Source organism: Camelus bactrianus, chromosome 22 (genome assembly GCF_048773025.1).
Source record: "Camelus bactrianus isolate YW-2024 breed Bactrian camel chromosome 22, ASM4877302v1, whole genome shotgun sequence".
NCBI classification, from domain to species: domain Eukaryota; kingdom Metazoa; phylum Chordata; class Mammalia; order Artiodactyla; family Camelidae; genus Camelus; species Camelus bactrianus.
This window is the reverse complement of record NC_133560.1, coordinates 24,309,631-24,325,892: the sequence shown is the minus strand read 5'-3', so window position 1 is coordinate 24,325,892 and position 16,262 is coordinate 24,309,631. Positions and strand designations below refer to the sequence as shown.

At 51.8% G+C, this 16,262-nt stretch overlaps 3 protein-coding genes across 6 annotated transcripts; 1 reads left to right on the top strand and 2 right to left on the bottom strand.

Annotated features, from left to right (window-relative positions):
- Nucleotides 1-157: 157 nt before the first annotated feature.
- WDR83OS (WD repeat domain 83 opposite strand) lies at nucleotides 158-8,306 on the bottom strand. Its single transcript, XM_010954201.3, has 4 exons — nucleotides 8,150-8,306; nucleotides 1,256-1,361; nucleotides 658-755; nucleotides 158-565 (listed from the first exon to the last, which is right to left on the bottom strand). Exons 1-4 carry the CDS (start codon nucleotides 8,197-8,199, stop codon nucleotides 499-501), a joined length of 321 nt encoding a protein of 106 aa, XP_010952503.1. The 5' UTR covers nucleotides 8,200-8,306; the 3' UTR covers nucleotides 158-498.
- Nucleotides 8,307-8,410: 104 nt separating this feature from the next.
- On the top strand, nucleotides 8,411-12,459 carry WDR83 (WD repeat domain 83). 3 transcript variants are annotated; one of them, XM_010954198.3, is made up of 9 exons: nucleotides 8,411-8,566; nucleotides 8,758-8,902; nucleotides 8,985-9,090; nucleotides 9,366-9,414; nucleotides 9,497-9,623; nucleotides 10,637-10,704; nucleotides 10,813-10,921; nucleotides 11,002-11,116; nucleotides 12,163-12,459. In XM_010954198.3, the coding sequence occupies exons 1-9, from the start codon at nucleotides 8,548-8,550 to the stop codon at nucleotides 12,310-12,312; spliced, it is 888 nt and encodes a 295-aa protein (XP_010952500.2). In that variant the 5' UTR covers nucleotides 8,411-8,547; the 3' UTR covers nucleotides 12,313-12,459. The 3 variants fall into 3 exon arrangements, with proteins under 3 accessions (XP_010952500.2, XP_010952499.2, XP_074206771.1); XM_010954197.3 differs by having other exon boundaries at nucleotides 8,416-8,705; nucleotides 8,782-8,902; XM_074350670.1 differs by having other exon boundaries at nucleotides 8,549-8,705; nucleotides 8,813-8,902.
- On the bottom strand, nucleotides 12,352-16,103 carry DHPS (deoxyhypusine synthase). 2 transcript variants are annotated; one of them, XM_074350668.1, is made up of 9 exons: nucleotides 15,897-16,103; nucleotides 15,111-15,275; nucleotides 14,778-14,899; nucleotides 14,599-14,695; nucleotides 14,431-14,517; nucleotides 13,799-13,904; nucleotides 13,603-13,721; nucleotides 12,648-12,697; nucleotides 12,352-12,563 (listed from the first exon to the last, which is right to left on the bottom strand). In XM_074350668.1, exons 1-9 carry the CDS (start codon nucleotides 16,101-16,103, stop codon nucleotides 12,374-12,376), a joined length of 1,143 nt encoding a protein of 380 aa, XP_074206769.1. In that variant the 3' UTR covers nucleotides 12,352-12,373. The 2 variants fall into 2 exon arrangements, with proteins under 2 accessions (XP_074206769.1, XP_010952501.1); XM_010954199.3 differs by having other exon boundaries at nucleotides 12,648-12,773; nucleotides 13,618-13,721.
- Between the last annotated feature and the right edge of the window lie 159 nt (nucleotides 16,104-16,262).

The window sequence follows — 16,262 nt, the reverse complement described above, 5'->3', positions numbered from 1 at the left end:
CTCTGGCAGCTGACTTTAGGCTCCAGGCTTGTGAAATAAATGAACTACCAAAAAGGTTCCAGACTGGGGCCCCCAGCCCAGGCCTGAGTGGAGGAACTGGAGCCCTTCTCCCTACTAGGAACACCCACCATACACATAAGGAGAGAGAAGTCACAGAGAACAGCCAGAATGCAAAACTTTATTAACTGGTTTCAACAGGAAAATGAGTGGATACACCTAGAAACATGGACAGCGTCTCCCCCAGCAGCAGGCAGGGTGGGGAGGGAAGGCGGGAGGGGTAGGCCTAGGGGATTCCCCTCTCTGCCCACCCACCCTGCCCCGGCAAAAGTGGGATCCCAGGGCCAGGGCCAGGTTCCCTCCATCCAGCTGCAGGCCATGAGACTACCTCACCCAGGGGAGCCCAGGACTTCAGCTGAGGGCAGGAAGCTGAACAGCCAAGGGCCAGGCTGAGGGCAAGGTGGATAGAGGGGTCTGGGATGTAACCCTTCTAGGCTGCCATCACCAGGGGGGTGTCATGGGCTGAGGGTTCTGCAGATACGACATCACCACGGCAGAGATGGACAGCCTGAGATGGGAGAGAGATGTCAGTCCAGGATGGATAGGCTTGGGGTCCCCCTCCCCTCACCCAGGAGGCCCCCAATCCAGGCCCAGCCTCACATGAAGCTACTCATCATCTGCTTAGTGTCCTCAGAGCTCCGGGAGTTGGCAAAGCTGATAAAGGAGCAGTAGACAGCGACCCAAGCACACCACTTCAGCTGCGTAGGTGGATGAGTGGGTTAGGTCAGTGAGGGGCACCCCAGTGAGCCCCCACAAAGGCCATTCCCAGGCACTGGTTCCAACCCCAGTTCCACTTGGTGCAGCTCAAACCTTGACCCCCAAGAGTCCCTCAGTCCCAGCCCCCCATAGCTGACTCCAAGTTCATGATTTCCGGTCCTACTTCCTGTCCTGCATCTCTGACCCCACCATGACCCCTCAGGCCTAAGAAGACTGGCCCTTGACATCCCCCAATCACCCTAAGGACCCCACCTTTTCTCCACCAGTCCCCTCCAAATGCTTTGAAGCCTGGCCCCACCTCAGACTCACCTCCTATGTAGCCACCCTGACCCAGACCCCTGGCTTTGCCCACAGCTCTGGCTTTCTCCACCTGGCATCACCCCGGCTCTGCCCTCTCATTTCTTGTCCTGCTTCATTCTGAACCCGCCCCTTGCCCCATTGTCAGGCAGAGCAATATGGAAGGAAACTCAACCCTGCCCACCTTAAGCATGAGGCCGCACATGCTGAAGATCATGCCGAGCAGGTTCATGTAGTCTGGCGTCGGGTCATCCAAGGCTGGGTTACACTCACTCGGTGGGGGCTTGTACCTGTGGCCAGCTCAGGGTCAGGGATGCTCAAGCCCCACCGTCAGAATGGGCAAGCACTTCACCGGGCCCCCAACCCACAACCTGAGGCCCGTTCCCATTGTTAAAAAGAAAACCACAGGCCCAAAATGGAGTCACTTATGCTAGGCCATGCCACCAAACCAGGGCTTGCTTAATACCTAACCTACTTGGAGCTTCAGCCTCCCTCAGAAATGTATTCTTAACCGGTCAGTCAGGAATTTTCTAGTCAGCACCAATGAGGTGGTCTGTCACATGGGCCCTCTCCAAGGCCCCAAATGAAGTGCTACCCACCTAGTAAGACCTTTTTCTCCCCAAAAGGGAGATGACTTAATCTGAGACAATCCTTTTTTCTGCTTATGACATCCTTCTCCTGCCTTTAAAAACCTTTCCCTTTCTGTAGCCCTTCAGAGCCCCCTCTACTTGCTAGATAGGACATTGCCTGAGCCATCAATCCTTCAATAGAGCCAATTAGACCTTTAAAACATACTCAGTTGAATTTTGTTTCTTCAACAGATTTGGTGGCAGTGGCAGGATCCAAAGTGAACCTCTGATGGCATTTGGAGACAACAAGGAACACAGGCATGGTACCCATGAACCCCTTTTTGAGTTGACTGTCTTTCTTACTGTTGCTGCGGGCTGTGGGTAAGTTCTGTCAGTTCTGAGCTCTGTTCTCTTTGTGTCTAGCTCCCGATCTGACTGGCTTTCCAGCCAGCTTCCCGTTTGTCTGGAATCACTAGTTCCACGCTGGGAGCTGCTGGTGGTTCAGACCACAGTTCCGCATTTGGTTGGAAACCCCCAGCCCTTGGTTGGGAACTGCTGGCGGTTTGGTCAGCAGTTCCCCATTTGTTTGGGATCCTTCCCCAGCTTCCGAGCTGGGCACCACTGGCAGCAGCTGTGGTTCCCCATTTGTCAGGAATCAGTTCACAGTCCCCGTTTGGGGTCCCAGGTTCCACGTTGGCAACTGGTGGTGGTGTGCTTGGGGCCTTTTTCCTGGCCAGGCCACAGTAATTGGCTACCGCTGGAGTGTTCAGGTACACACGTTTGTCTGTCTTGCTTTGTGCAGATAAAGGCTGAGAGAGTTAAGAGCTTTCACCTTTAATGAGTCAAGCGCACCACCTGTCAGCACACCTGCTTATTTTATATCTAATGACTATAATCCCAGAAGCTGTAAAATACCTAAAAAAATGGCCATTATGGAGAATGTTCCAGTGAGATCAGATTGTTTATTTAAGAAGTGCCCTTGAAAGTGAGGGTTTCCAAATTAAACAAACAGAAAGGGATACCTATTTTAATTGGTATGCAGAAGTTTCCCCAAGGCTTCAAGATTCCAAAACAGTTTCATTAAAAGACTGATTACAAATGGCTAATGAAAAATAAAAAACACGAAGGACCTCAAACAAAAGAGGACAGGACTGACGTGACTCCTGTTGCTCCCCTCTCTCCTCCTTTTTTTCACATTTTAATGATTCTCTTTCTGAACTGCCTTTCCACTCTGAAGAGACTACCTGAGGTTGCAGACGAACCTCCTTGGGTATCTTTCACTCTTTGGTTAAAGACCAAACGAAGAGTCAAAGACCAACTAAGTTAAGGCATTTCCTAAACCTAGGGAGGTCGGGAGGGTGTAGCTCAAGTGGCAGAGTGCATGCTTAGCATGCACAAGGCCCTGGGTTCAATTCCCAGTACCTCCTCTAAAAATAAATAAATCTAATTACTGCCCCCAGCCAAAACAAAGAAAAAAAGTTAATTAGCTGAGCCTAGGGAGGAATCTCAAAAGTTCTTTTGAAGAATTGAGAGTCACTATCAGGGCCTCTGATCCAGGCTGCGATGTCTTTATCAGCTTGTGCACATGCTGGTAGGACCCAGTGAAGCCCAAAGACGGATGCAGAAAGCAAAATGACAAAACCTAGAGGGTGATATTCAAGATCCTCAACCAGAAAAGCTTGCAAAACAGTAACTGGCCTTTTAGAAGCCATTCCTGGAGTCTTCCCTACCCCCACTGATTGGTCTATATTCAAACATGCAAACCAAAGATGAATCTGGCCAAATTTAAGGCATGCTTGGAAGTCCTCCTCCTATGTCGTTGTAGTTCCATATAATAAATGGAGTCGTCCAACCTGCTCTAGCTGCCCTATTTGCAAATAGATTATCTCCTGAGATTAGTGGACTGATAAAAAGGCAGACAACAGGATGGGAGACCACCAGTATGACTCATCTAGTAACCATATAGCTGAGCACTCTGAAATGACCTTAGAGCAAGACCACAGGCAGAAACCCACCAAGCTGTTGGCCTTACAGCTACAACAGCTCCAAGACCACAGACCTAAAATAATGCCCTCCTCGGGGTCCACCATCAAAACACTGGCCCAGGGACCAATGTCCCACATGTAATCAACTGGGCCACTGGAGAAAAGATTGTCCTCAAAGGTCCTATGCAAATTCTTCAACTTGAGTGTGCCCATATTTATCCCCCACCCAGTATTCTAAGGGGTTCTCCAATAACCTGTTATCAGTAATTTTCTTAAACAGCCAAGGGGAAACTAAAATTAAAAGTAATGGGAAACCTTGCCAAATTCTAGTTGATACTGGAGCTACACTGTCTACTTTAAACCCTTTCTCATAGGACAACAATTCCTTCAGCATGAAAAAGGGGTTTCCTTAGTGGGAGTATCTATTAAAGTTCAGAGAGAATTTCTGTCTCAACCAGTACAAAGGACTACTCTGGGACCTTTTCTGAAAGGCAGTCTTTCTTGCTGTGTGACATAGCCCTGGTAACCTGTGAAGCAGAGCTCTCCTCTCTAAGTTAAAATGGCTAATAAATTTTGTTCCAATGGAGACCTCACCTTAAAAGATCAGGTTCAGGTTGGTCAAGAAATTTTATGTTCTTACGATCTGTCCCTGACATAGAAGAGGAAGACATCCGACAAAAGTACCCTAATTTAGTTGAGGTGCTCCAGAATCTGGGGGTTACTTCTAATACTGACATTGGGAGAATAAAAAGTACAGAGCCTATAAAGATTCAGAGAGACATGATGACACCTCTCCCTCAATTACTTCAATACCCACTAAAACCTAAAGCCCACAAGGCCTCATAACCACAGCAGAAGACCTAATCTCCCAGAGGGCAATCAGGCCCAACACACAGATCCTGCCAGTCTGGAAACCTAATGGGCGAGGGCAGCGATTTGTCGAGCACTTAAGAGCTGTTGAGATAGTTACTCCCCGTTTCCCAGCTGTCCCAAACCTGGAATCTCCTTTTGTCACAAGTTTCACCAGACTCAAAATGGCTCACTGTTGTAGACTTTTGTTCAGCCTTTTTCAGCACCGCTGCAGACCCCAACAGCTGACATGTTCGCCTTTACGTGAAACAATCAACAGTACATCTGAACAGTCACGCCTCAAGGATTCACTGAGGCCCCTTCTTATTTCTCCCAAGTGCTCCAACAAGATGTAAGCACGATCTAGTTCCTGGGAAATCAACTATTCTACAATATGTGGAAGACTTCTTGCTGTGCTTAGTTATCAAAGAGGCATCCATAAAAGATTCCATTTATCTGTGGCAAGAATTAGCAGAAAAGTGATGGAAGAAATATTCCCATATTGAGGTATGGGGAAGTCATCCTAGCTTATATCTGACTGGGCTTGAACTTTATGCTAACCAGAACTTAGGCCTGTCTTGTGGCCTGTCAAACAGACATTGTATATTTGCTTTAACCACTAAAAAAAAAAAAAAAGGAACGCAGTTATCAGATTATTTAGAATGCCCATTTTGAAGACAGGGATAAATGTTCCCTCATCACCCCATTCCTATGATGCCAATACATCAACTCCTTTACAAATGAGGTTCCCTTCCCAGACACTAAGGTCATGCTGACTCACTGTGTATGTGCTAATCTGTCTCTTTAAAACCTGAAAGAACATGTCCCTGTCATATTTGATGTTTGTTCTTTGTTCTGACAAGATAGACTGTGGTTCAGGTATCCAAACGGAGCTGGGTGGCCATTGCGGATGTAATTTCAGACATGTTCCTGCATCACGGAGAACGTGAATATTCTGAACCATATCAAACTCAATTTATACCACCAGGTATTCTCAAAATAGTATCTGTCAGCAGCTGCCAACTGCAATCTTATGGTCTCAAAGTCTCACCTTGTGACTGTGCAACCATTTTGGACCCCAACCAATCCCTGCTTAACAATCACTTTTACTTCTTGCTAGCCCCAATTATAATTCTCGACAAACAACCTATGTAACTGCAGTTTTTGCCTATATAAGCCTCCCCCATTTTGTAGTCTGGCAAAACACAATTCAGGTGTTTCTTGAATCTGTATCTCCCAGGCTATAGTCCTCAGTTTGGCCTGAATAAATTTCTATTCTTATTATAGGTTGGTTGATTATTTCCACTGACAAAGGGACATAGAGTCTCCAAGGAAAAATTACAATTATCTCTAGATACTGTTCATGACCTAGGTCATAAATGAAGTGCTGAAGGAATCCAGGTATCTCCAAAAAGGATCAGGATAATCCAAGAACTTCCTACACTTACAACTAAGGGACAGCTTCATGGATTTCTAGACCTGACTGGCTATCATAGACTATGGGTTCCTAATTTTTCTCTGTTGGCTTCCCCATGCTATGAACTTACTAAAACTTCAGTCCCTGAACCCCTTCCTTGGCAGATAAACATGAGCAGACTTTTGTAAGACTAAAATAAGCACTGGAAAACCGCAGGCCCTAGGGCTAACTAATTGTGCAAGACTTTTCAGCTTACTTGTGCACAAAAGAGATAATCAACCCTTTCCAGGGAATGCTCACACAAGAATATAGCAATAAACACAGCCTGCTGCCTATCACAGCATACAATGGGATTCAGTGCTAGTGCTTAGCCCAACTGTCTTAATGTTATAGCTGCAGCCACAAGGTTAGTAAAAGCCTCGGCAGATCTAACCTTAGGGAATGGCACTTCAGTACAACTCCACATTACAGAGTTCAATTCTTATGGCCAAAACAACCTATGCCTTGTTTTTTCCTTTCTTCAATCATAACTGTACATACTCAATTATACACAATTACCTAGTAAATCTTAGAACATTTGCAAGGGGGAGGGTATAGCTCTGTGGTAGAGTGCGTGCTTAGCATGCACAAGGTACTGAGTTCAGTCCCCAATACTTCCATTTAAACAAACAAACAAACAAACCTAATTACCTCCCCCCCCGAAAAAAAACTTTAAAAAATCTTAGTGCATTTGCACCCACCTGCACATTCCAATGATAATCTAGATCAGATTTGCTCCCACTCACTAACAGATCTCACCAGCAGCACCCATCTTTGCGAGTCATTTAGAACAACACTTTCAGGCTAGAAGAGTCTCTTCCATATGTTGTAAAAACCTGACTGACACCTGGCTTGAATGGACACACGCAGTAATCCCTATGAATGAATCCATTAACGGTACCTCCTTAACGGGAATAGTCTGTGCCCATAGGGGTTTGTCTTTGTCCATGACGATTATCATTTTCCTTGGGCCTCTGAATGCCTCTTAGTTTATCTAACTGTGCCCCTAACTTTCCACAAGTAAACTAAGACATTTCATTGGTCAACTTCCCTGGATTTACATCACTGAGTTAGAAAGGACCTATGAGGAGAATTTCATGACTCAGAATTCACTTAGGGCCATCAGCCTAAGAAAGATCCTTAGCTTCTCTGGCCAAAGTTGTGCTTTGTAATAGGATAGTCTTTGATTATCTTTTAGCTGAGCAAGGAGTCTGTGCTGTGGCCAACACCACCTGCTACACCTGGATTAACCCTTCAAGAGAAGTTGAAACTCAATTATATAAGAGCTCTGAGCAAGCCAGTTGGTTTAAGAAGGTTGACTCCTTCAATGGGATCTTTCTTTGACGTATTCAATTGTGACTGGTTTGGGTCCTGAGGACCATGGCTCCAAAGCGCCCTCCAAACATTGTGAATTATCCTGTTGATTATCATCATAATAATCTCCCTGGTGTGCTGTACTCTCTCAAGAGCTTTAAATACATGTTCACAGCCGCTAACCACCAAATAAAAGCTTTCCCTAACACTAGAACATCAGAAAAGGAACAAGAGAATGACCGACTTAAAGACTGTGAACCTGAAGCCAGCCAGGACCTCTGAATATCACAAGGGTTAAGCAAAAACATCATAACCTACAGATACCATGCAAAAGAACAACAAAAACCACGAGAAACTCAGGGCAGTAGCTTAGACTGGTGCTAATGCCTTAAGTTTTGATCACATCTATCAGTTAAGCTGAGAGTCTGATGAAAAGAGGCCATTATTAAAAGGAAAACTACAGGCCCAAAATGGAGTCACTTACGCTAGGCTATGCCATCAAAGTGGGGCTTAATTAAACCTAACCTAATTGAAGCGTCAGCCTCCTCCAGAAATGTAGTCTTAACTAGTCAGTCGGGAATTTTCTGATCAGCAACAAAGAGGTAGGCTGTCACATGGACCCTCTCCCCTCGCTATCCCCTAAAGGAAAGATGAGGTAATCCCACCTAATAAGACCTTTTTTCCCCAAACGGGTAACGACCTAATCTGAAACAATCCCTTTTTCTGTGTATGTCTTCCTTGTCCTGCCTTTAAAAATCTTTCCCTTTCTGAAGCCCTTTAGAGCTCCCCTCTACTTTCTAGATTGATGCTGCCCAATTCATGAATCATTTGATAAAGCCGATTATATCTTTAAAATTTACAGTGGCATTTTGTTTTTTTAACACTATGACAACTAGGATCCTCACCTCAGCACTTTGTTGGGCCTCCGTGGGTCCGACATACTGTTCGCGGACATAGCGAGTCAGAAGTCGCGGCTCTTCCGCTGCGAGAGTCACAGCTTCCGACAGCTTCCGGCGTGGAAACGGAGGAGGGTGGCATTTAGAGTAACACCCTCAGCCCTCGTGTTTCCGTTCCTGCGGGCGGAGGCTGGAACTCCCCCGAGCCAGGGGACAGAGAACTAGAAGCCAAAAATGTTCCTAGAAATGAGAAGTGGGGAAAGAAACCAGCAAGCTGGAAGCAAGCTTCAGTATTCCCAACATTATCTCCAAAAAAACCCACGAAATTTCGAACCCGGAAGTGAGAAATAGGAAGTAGGCTATGGAGGACAATAATAAGGTTACACCCAAGCAGGAGTTCCCAGCGCATGGAAATCCTCGGTGCAGGTAGAAATCAGGCAGCGAGGCAGGGTGCGCGGAGCAATGGCTTTCCCTGAGCCAAAGCCGCGGGCCCCGGAGCTGCCGCAGAAACGGTTGAAGACGTTGGACTGCGGGCAGGGGGCGGTGCGAGCCGTGCGATTTAATGGTGAGCGCCCTTGTTTTCATTCCGGGTCCTCCTCCCGCGGTCGGCGATCCAGTAACCCCCGCCCGGTGTTCCCCAGTGGATGGCAATTACTGTCTGACTTGCGGCAGCGACAAGACCCTGAAGCTGTGGAACCCGCTGCGGGGGATGCTGCTGCGGACGTACAGCGGCCACGGCTACGAGGTGCTGGACGCGGCCGGGTGAGCCGGGGGCCAGGCGGGGATCAGGGCGCTGAGGCCGGGATCGGAGGTCGACGCTGACTTTTCTTCCTCTGCCCTTTAGCTCCTTTGACAACAGCAGTCTCTGCTCCGGCGGCGGGGACAAAGCGGTAGTGCTGTGGGATGTAGCATCGGGGCAGGTGGTGCGCAAATTCCGGGGCCACGCAGGGGTGAGTACAAGCAAGAAGGCGCCTCATTAGAACGGACCCGCATTTGCGTGTAGGTTGTGACAGGGACTACGCCCTTTCCCATTACAGCGCAAGGATCTTCTGCCTTCCCAACATGGCCCCGCATTCACCAAGCCCTAGCTTGCAGTTCCCCCCCCAAATATTTCATCTCCACTACCCCTAGCCTTTTCTCTCATTTTAACTTGCACTGGGAATCCTGCCTTTATCCCCATCCTCCAAAATCCAGCCTTCTCTAAGCAGCAGTTTCTGTTTCACAGAAGGTGAACACAGTGCAGTTTAATGAAGAGGCTACAGTTATTCTGTCTGGTGAGTCTGCAGCCTAGGCAGGTGGGCCCAGGGTGCTGCCTCTGCCTCCCAAACTTGATCCACCTTCATGCTGGCCCCACAGGCTCTATCGATTCCAGCATCCGCTGCTGGGACTGCCGCTCTCGGAGGCCTGAACCAGTACAGACCCTGGACGAAGCCAGGGATGGCATATCCAGTGTGAAGGTGTCAGACCATGAGGTCCTGGCAGGGTGAGTGTGGCCAGGACCTTGTCCCTCCCCATGTGTCACTCCCAGCCTCATTTCTGTTAAATCTGCCATCCATGCTCCCACCCCAGCACCTACTTTAGCAATTGCTCTTCCTCTGCCTGGACCGCTCTTTAACTGCTTACTCAGAATGTATCTGAGCGCCTCCTGCAGGTAACGTTTTTAGTCGATGAGCATACATACAGCAGTGAATGAGACAGGGAAATAAAGAAATGTCCCTGCTCCCATAGAATTGATATTCTAGCTGCAGGAGACAAACAATTAAAAAAAAAATTCCCATGCACGGCTGACCAAGTGTTGCCACAACCTGGGGGAGTGCCATTCCCACCATGGGGGTGTGGTGTTTGGGCTGCGCAGCCTGTTGGCGGGTCCAGTTCCCACCCACTCCCCCTTGGACTGCACATGGTTGGCTCCTTCTCATCCTCAAGTCCCAATTCAGACATCACCTCCTCTGGGAAATGATTACCCTCAGTCCACAAGGCTCCATGTTGGCAGCAAGTGCTCTGGGCTTGGTAGCAGCTGTGTCCCAAGCCCCACATGGGGACTGGCCCAGAGAGGGTGCTCAGTACAAATCAGAAACAGATGGAACCAGGGCGAGGGTATAGCTCAGTGGTAGAGCACATGCTTAGCATACACGAGGTCCTGGGTTCAATCGCCAGTACCTCCATTAAAATAAATAAATAGATAGATAAGTACATACATGCATTCCTCCCTCCCCCCCTCCCCCAAGAAAGAAACAGATGGAATGGCACCTGATTGGCCCCTGGGTCTGAGTCTCAAAGCTGGTACCTCAGAATTCCACTTGTGAATTCTCTTCAATGTGTGTTTTCCACGGCCAGTCCTGAGCATGTCATGACAGTGAAGGGTGCCCAGGAAGAGTAGGCACCCAGCCTTGCCCTTAGGGCCCTGGCCAGGTGAGGGTACAGGGACACCAAAGCTGGAGCCATGGACCTCCTGGCCCCTGTCGACGCTTCATCTGGATCCATCTTCTCTTGCAGCTCCGTGGATGGCCGGGTGAGGCGCTATGACCTGAGGATGGGGCAGCTCTTCTCAGACTATGTGGGCAGTGAGTGGGGCTGGGGCTGCAGCTGTGGGGCAGGCAGGGAAGGTGGAGGCAGCACAGGAGACCCCAGCCTGACCTGTCTGCCCATCCCTCCCCTACCCACCTCCCCAGGCCCCATCACCTGCACCTGCTTCAGCCGGGACGGGCAGTGCACCCTGGTGTCCAGCCTGGACTCCACGTTGAGGCTTCTAGACAAGGACACAGGGGAGCTGCTAGGCGAGTGAGTCCTCGGGGTCATGGGGCCCCTGCTCCACCCCCCCATAAGGCCCCAAACCACCCCCTGATCCCACCCACCCCCAGGTACACGGGCCACAAGAACTGGGAGTACAAGCTGGACTGCTGCCTGAGTGAGCGCGACACGCACGTGGTCAGCTGCTCCGAGGATGGGAAGGTGTTCTTCTGGGACCTGGTGGAGGTGAGCCTCCCCACCCCGGCTCCGCAATGGGGTGCCTGCCCTGTCCCTACCTGAGTCACTCCTGGGCCTGAAAAAGGGAGTGCGGTTAGAACTGGGGGCTTGAAGGAGGAGTGAGAGGACGAGGCAAGAAGGGCGTTCCTCGCAAAGGGCACCATGTGTGCTAAGGCTTGGAGGTGGGGTCCAAACGCATTGGTCAGGGAGGAGAAGCACTTTGGATGGCAGCAACAGCAGCAGGATCCAGGTCAGGCAGGGCCATGGATGCCATGCTGAGCCACTAGGACTGACCCTGGGGGAGGGGGAGCTGATGGTGGCATCTGACCCCAGGTGAGCCGGGGCTGTAGTTCAGGAAACCTGAGTTACCTCTAAGCATCCCTGTGGCTTCCAGCCTCAAGCCGTGTTCCCTGACGTGTCCCAACCTGGTGGGGCCGTCGGGCTGGGAACTGACTGTCGTCGGGGATTAGTGGTGTCAGGGCTGGGGCTTGGCCAAGGAGGGGGGAGGAGGAACTGGGGGGCCCTGAGGAGTTGAGGGGCCAGCTCTCATTCTGGGAGCTAAGAAAGCACTAATGTTCTGCCTACTTCTCAAGGGTCCAGTAGGTTAAGAGTCACCCTGAAGGGGAGGGCACTTGAAGGGACATTTTCCAGGTGGAAAGAGGAACTGTGTATGTTGAGCTGTGCCTGCAGGGTGATGGAGGAAGTGAGCAGCGAGGCTGTCAAGTGGATGGCAGCAGGGGCAGGGAAGCCTGGAGCCAATGTGACTGGCCCAGAGCAGGGTGGTGGCTGTGAAGGTGGAGAGAAGTCTCTGGCATGGTCTAAGGGCAGAACCAAGAGGACTTACTGACAAAGGGGTGTGAGGTGGAAGAGAAACATTCGAGATGTCTGGCCTAGCACCCAGCAGGACCAAGTGACTGAGGGGCTCGGTTTGGGGTGGATTCAGTTTGCAGTGTCTCAGAAACAATTAGAGGCATGTGGCTGAAAGCGGGAAAGAGGCAACTAAGGGGACAAATGGAGACACACTGATGACTACCCTCTACCCCCTTACTCCACAGGGTGCCCTGGCACTGGCCCTGCCTGTTGGGCCAGGTGTGGTGCAGTCGCTGGCCTACCACCCCACCGAGCCCTGCCTGCTGACTGCCATGGGGGGCAGCGTCCAGTGCTGGCGGGAAGAGGCCTACGAGGCTGAAGGTGGTACAGGCTGAAGCCAGGGGACCCACAATCAAGGACAGAAAGACAGAGACTGAGAAGGACCACTGAAACCCTTTATTCTAGACTTCCTGCTGACCAAGGAGTGGGGAGAGGCTGGGTCTGCACACTAATAAATAGAGGAGGGAGCGAGGCTGAAGCCATCCAGTGTTCAGTCCTCGTTCTTCTCAGGCGTGAAGGCATCCACCTTCTGGGCAAAGGTTTCAGCCACAAGCAGCGGGAAGACCAGGGAGGCATCTGCATAGACCTGTGGAGGGGACCCAGGTGAGCCGTGCGACCCATGGCCACAGCCTGGGAGACCCTGCACCCCCGCTGGCTGGCCGGCACTCACCTTGACAGGCTGTGCGTCCACCCGGATCTTGCCCCAAGAGACAGCTTCGTCTGGCCGGGCGCCGGAGTCAGAGCCATCAAACTCCTGGGCCGTGTTGATGTAGACGGCGTAGTCAGCCCCGTTCCGCTGTGGGTTGGGGCAGGGTGGGCTGGTCAGCCAGTCAGACAGACTCCGAGGCGGGGCACTGTAGCTACAAGCTAAAGGGTGTGTCCCAGATAAAAGAAGCCCTTGGTGGCCCCCCTACTCCAAGGGAAGGGCCCAGTGTCAACACCTGGGCAGAGTGAGGGGTTGGGGGTTGCGGGACAGACAATGGGTAACGTTGCTCCAGGCCTATCTGCTGGGTAGTAACAACCCTCCAACTCTACAGAAAAACCTCCAAACCCAACTACCTCTCCCCTCTCTACGGCCCCTACCCTGGTCCCACCATTTGTTCCCCCTACAGCAGCCAGAGGGCAGCCATGAGCACCTGAGTGGCCCTCGAGGCCCTGTGCTTTGTGCTGGTCACCTCCCATCTCACCTCCTCCCATTCTCTCCTTCACTAGCCTTCTGGCTGTCCTTGACTTATTTCAGGCACCTCAGAACCTTTGCACTGGCTGGTCCCTCTGCCAGGAACTCTTATCTCCCCCCAAGATAACCACATGGCTCATGGGAGCACCTCCATGAAGATCTCTGCTTACAGGTCACATGTCCCAGGAAGGTTTCCCTTTTTTGAACAGCGCCCCTTTCTCTTACCGTCTTGTCATCCTTCCTTGTTTTCCTCCACAGCAATAGCTGCCACCTAATGTGCAGGTCACCTGTTTGCTGTCAGTCTCCTCACTGGAACATCACTTCCAGGAGGGCAGGGATCCTGGCCTGTCTAGTCCATGGCTGCTTCCCCCGCACATGGCACAGGCCTAGTACACAGGCCTGTCTGTATGGCAGGCCCAGTGCCACCCCCAAAAGGAACTACACACACTCTGTCCCTGCTCACCATGAGGTTGGCATTGGCGATGTGGTGCTTGACCATGCCACCGCCCAGAATGATCATCCCAGAGCGCTTGGCGAAGATGGCCTGTGTGTTGATGAGCCTCAGGTCTGGGAAAGTGGGCTGTGTCAGGCCTCAGGCCCTGGCAGCCCTCCTCCCCTGCTCCTCTGCAGCCCCAGCACCTCACCTTCAACAATATCCAGGACCAAGCCTGGGTTCTTATAGGAATGGAAGAAGATCATGTCACCCAGCGAGCCATCTGTGAGTGCTGGGCTTAACACAGGGATGTGGTTCTGAAAGAGAGCAAGACAAGAGAGCGGCTCTAGCTCAGAGCCCGGTGGAGGGGGGGCAGCCTGGGGGCATTCCCGCTGCCTGATTCTGGGCGGGGTGCTTAACTTCTCTGGACCTCAGTTTGCTCACTGTAAAATGGGGACAGCAGTAGCACCTCCCTCACAGATGAGGAGGCACGTGTGAGAAAACACACACGTACACATAACGAATGTACCTGGCACAGAAAGAAAGGCAGCTCCTGTTGTTTTTCTGATTGCTGGATCCCACAGCCTCTGACCCTATACCAGGCCCCATGGGGATGCTAAGCACGGCCCCAGCTGTTTCTAGGTAGTCTAGGAGCAGAGCCAGGATACCAGGACCACACTCAGTAGCTGTGGGATCTCAGACAAACTGTCCATTTTGTTTCTGAGGTTTCTCATCCAGGAGTGGGGCTGATGAGAACAGTACCAACTCCCCAGGTGGCTATGTAGATTAAACAAGTTAACACGTGCCAAAGTCTGGCATCTTTGCCCCCATCCAGCCCCTCACCTTCTGGGCCCAGTAATACACTGACTCTGGGTTGTTTATCTCCTTGCCAAGCCGAGCGATCATCTTGGAAGGTGTCCACTTCACGCCCTAGGAGGAGACATCAGCTTCAGCCAGCAGCACCTCCCCTGACTCCCACCATGCCAGCCCCCCAGGTTACTCCAGCCTCACCTCCGTGTTCTGCTCCAGCACCATCTGGTCCAGAATGGGCATCAGCCAGTCCTCAAACTTGCAGTAATTGTCATTGGGCACCAGCAGGTTTCCAATCCTGGGGACAGAAGGCATGTGGACATCAGGGCCCAGGCCCCTCAGCCTGGCTCCCCTACCCAGAGCCACTTAAGGCCCCTCACCTGTTGATCCCATTCTCACGTAGCTCCTTCCCCTTGAGGCTGAACTCGCCCAGGTATGTAGGTGCCAGGCACTTAATGAGATCCTCCTCCACACCCCCAGCCGTGGTCACCAAGACGTCCACCTGCAGCCACAAGGCAGTGAGGTTGGCCCAAGAAGGGGAACCCTGCCCTCATCCCAGCCAAGACTCTCAACTCTCATCCAGTGACCCTTGTGCGGAGCTCTGCTGCAAAATAAAACTGACCCATTTCTCCCCATGTCACTTAAATGACCAATTATCTTATTGCCGGTTAAGACCCAGAGAGGCCAAGGCCACAACCCTACCAGGCCCCCACCATGTTGTGCTGCACGAGGTAACGGATGGTCTCCCGGATGCCTGAACTGATGAGGTTCGATGTGTAGCCCAGAAAAATGGTGCAGCCGCTGAGTGGGCGGCAGCTCTGGGTCAGGTCTGCATGCTGGTCTTCATCCTGCGACAGCGGCTCCAGTTTCTTCTCTATCTAGGTGCAAAGACAGGGTCGAGTTAAGGTCAGGCCCCAAACTCCAGCCCAAGGACCCCAGGTGGTTTCACAGTGAGACTCCGCCTCCAGACCCTGCCCACTCAGGAATATGAGACTACTTCTACCTGGAACCAGAGAACGCACACCCATATGCAGGCTCCGCCCTGTTCACAGCCCAACTCTTAGGTCACACGCTCAGGCTCTCCTCCCTTTCAGGAGTTGGAGAGCAACACTTTTGAAGACCCGACCCCTCCACCCACTGGGAAGGACAAATCCAAGCTCAGGTCCCGCCCTGACATAGGGTCCTCCAAGTTCTCCCACAACCGCAAGGTCTTGCCCCAGGCTCCGCCCATTCCAGAACTCTCACACGCTGCCTAAAACGCGCCCCATACCTAGATCAGTCCCAACCGACTCCTGATACTGGATGTCACCATGGGGCGGGGGGGGGGGGCAACGTCCGTTTCCCAGCACTGAAAATCCCGCCCAGGAGGGACCCCGCCACTCTCCAAGTATGAGATGAAGAACACGCCCTCTTCTCCCAGGGAAGTCCCGCCCCCAAGTGCCGCAAGGTGCTACTGGAGGCCACACCCCCTCAACTCCGGAAACCCTCCCAAGCCTCACCATAGCGTTGACTTGCTGCACCGCGCGCCCGAAGTTGGTAGCCTGGAAACCAGTGGTGCCAAAGGCCTCCAGCAGTGCGCGGTAGTCCACGCCGCGGTTGAAGTCGTAGCCCCGGACCTGGGCGCTCTCGGACGGCAGAGCCGAGCTGTGCTTCAACACGGCGGCCAACGCCGCCGCGGGCGCCTCCCTTTCTAGGGGACCCTCCATGCTCCTGCGGCCGCAGTCTCAAATCAGAGCCGCCCCAGGCCAGGCCTCCTGCGGCCTCGAAACCCGTGAAGCCCCAGCACGCACTTCTGCAGGAGAGCGTCGGGCTGGGGAAAACCTGAGGAGGACCGGAAGTCGTATAGTCACATGACCCGCTGACGC

Coding starts and splice junctions, on each gene's coding strand:
- WDR83 (XM_010954197.3), top strand. CDS start 8,603: ATGGCTTTCCCTGAGCCAAAGCCGCGGGCCCCGGAGCTGCCGCAGAAA. Junction 9,091..9,365: donor AATTCCGGGGCCACGCAGGG/GTGAGTACAAGC, acceptor TCTGTTTCACAG/AAGGTGAACACAGTGCAGTT. Junction 10,922..11,001: donor ACAGGGGAGCTGCTAGGCGA/GTGAGTCCTCGG, acceptor ACCCACCCCCAG/GTACACGGGCCACAAGAACT.
- DHPS (XM_074350668.1), bottom strand. CDS start 16,103: ATGGAGGGTCCCCTAGAAAGGGAGGCGCCCGCGGCGGCGTTGGCCGCC. Junction 14,900..15,110: donor ACCTCGTGCAGCACAACATG/GTGGGGGCCTGG, acceptor TTGTGGCTGCAG/GTGGACGTCTTGGTGACCAC. Junction 13,905..14,430: donor TGTATTACTGGGCCCAGAAG/GTGAGGGGCTGG, acceptor GCTCTCTTTCAG/AACCACATCCCTGTGTTAAG.
- WDR83OS (XM_010954201.3), bottom strand. CDS start 8,199: ATGTCCGCGAACAGTATGTCGGACCCACGGAGGCCCAACAAAGTGCTG. Junction 1,362..8,149: donor AGGCCCAACAAAGTGCTGAG/GTGAGGATCCTA, acceptor AGCTGGCCACAG/GTACAAGCCCCCACCGAGTG. Junction 566..657: donor CAGATGATGAGTAGCTTCAT/GTGAGGCTGGGC, acceptor CTCCCATCTCAG/GCTGTCCATCTCTGCCGTGG.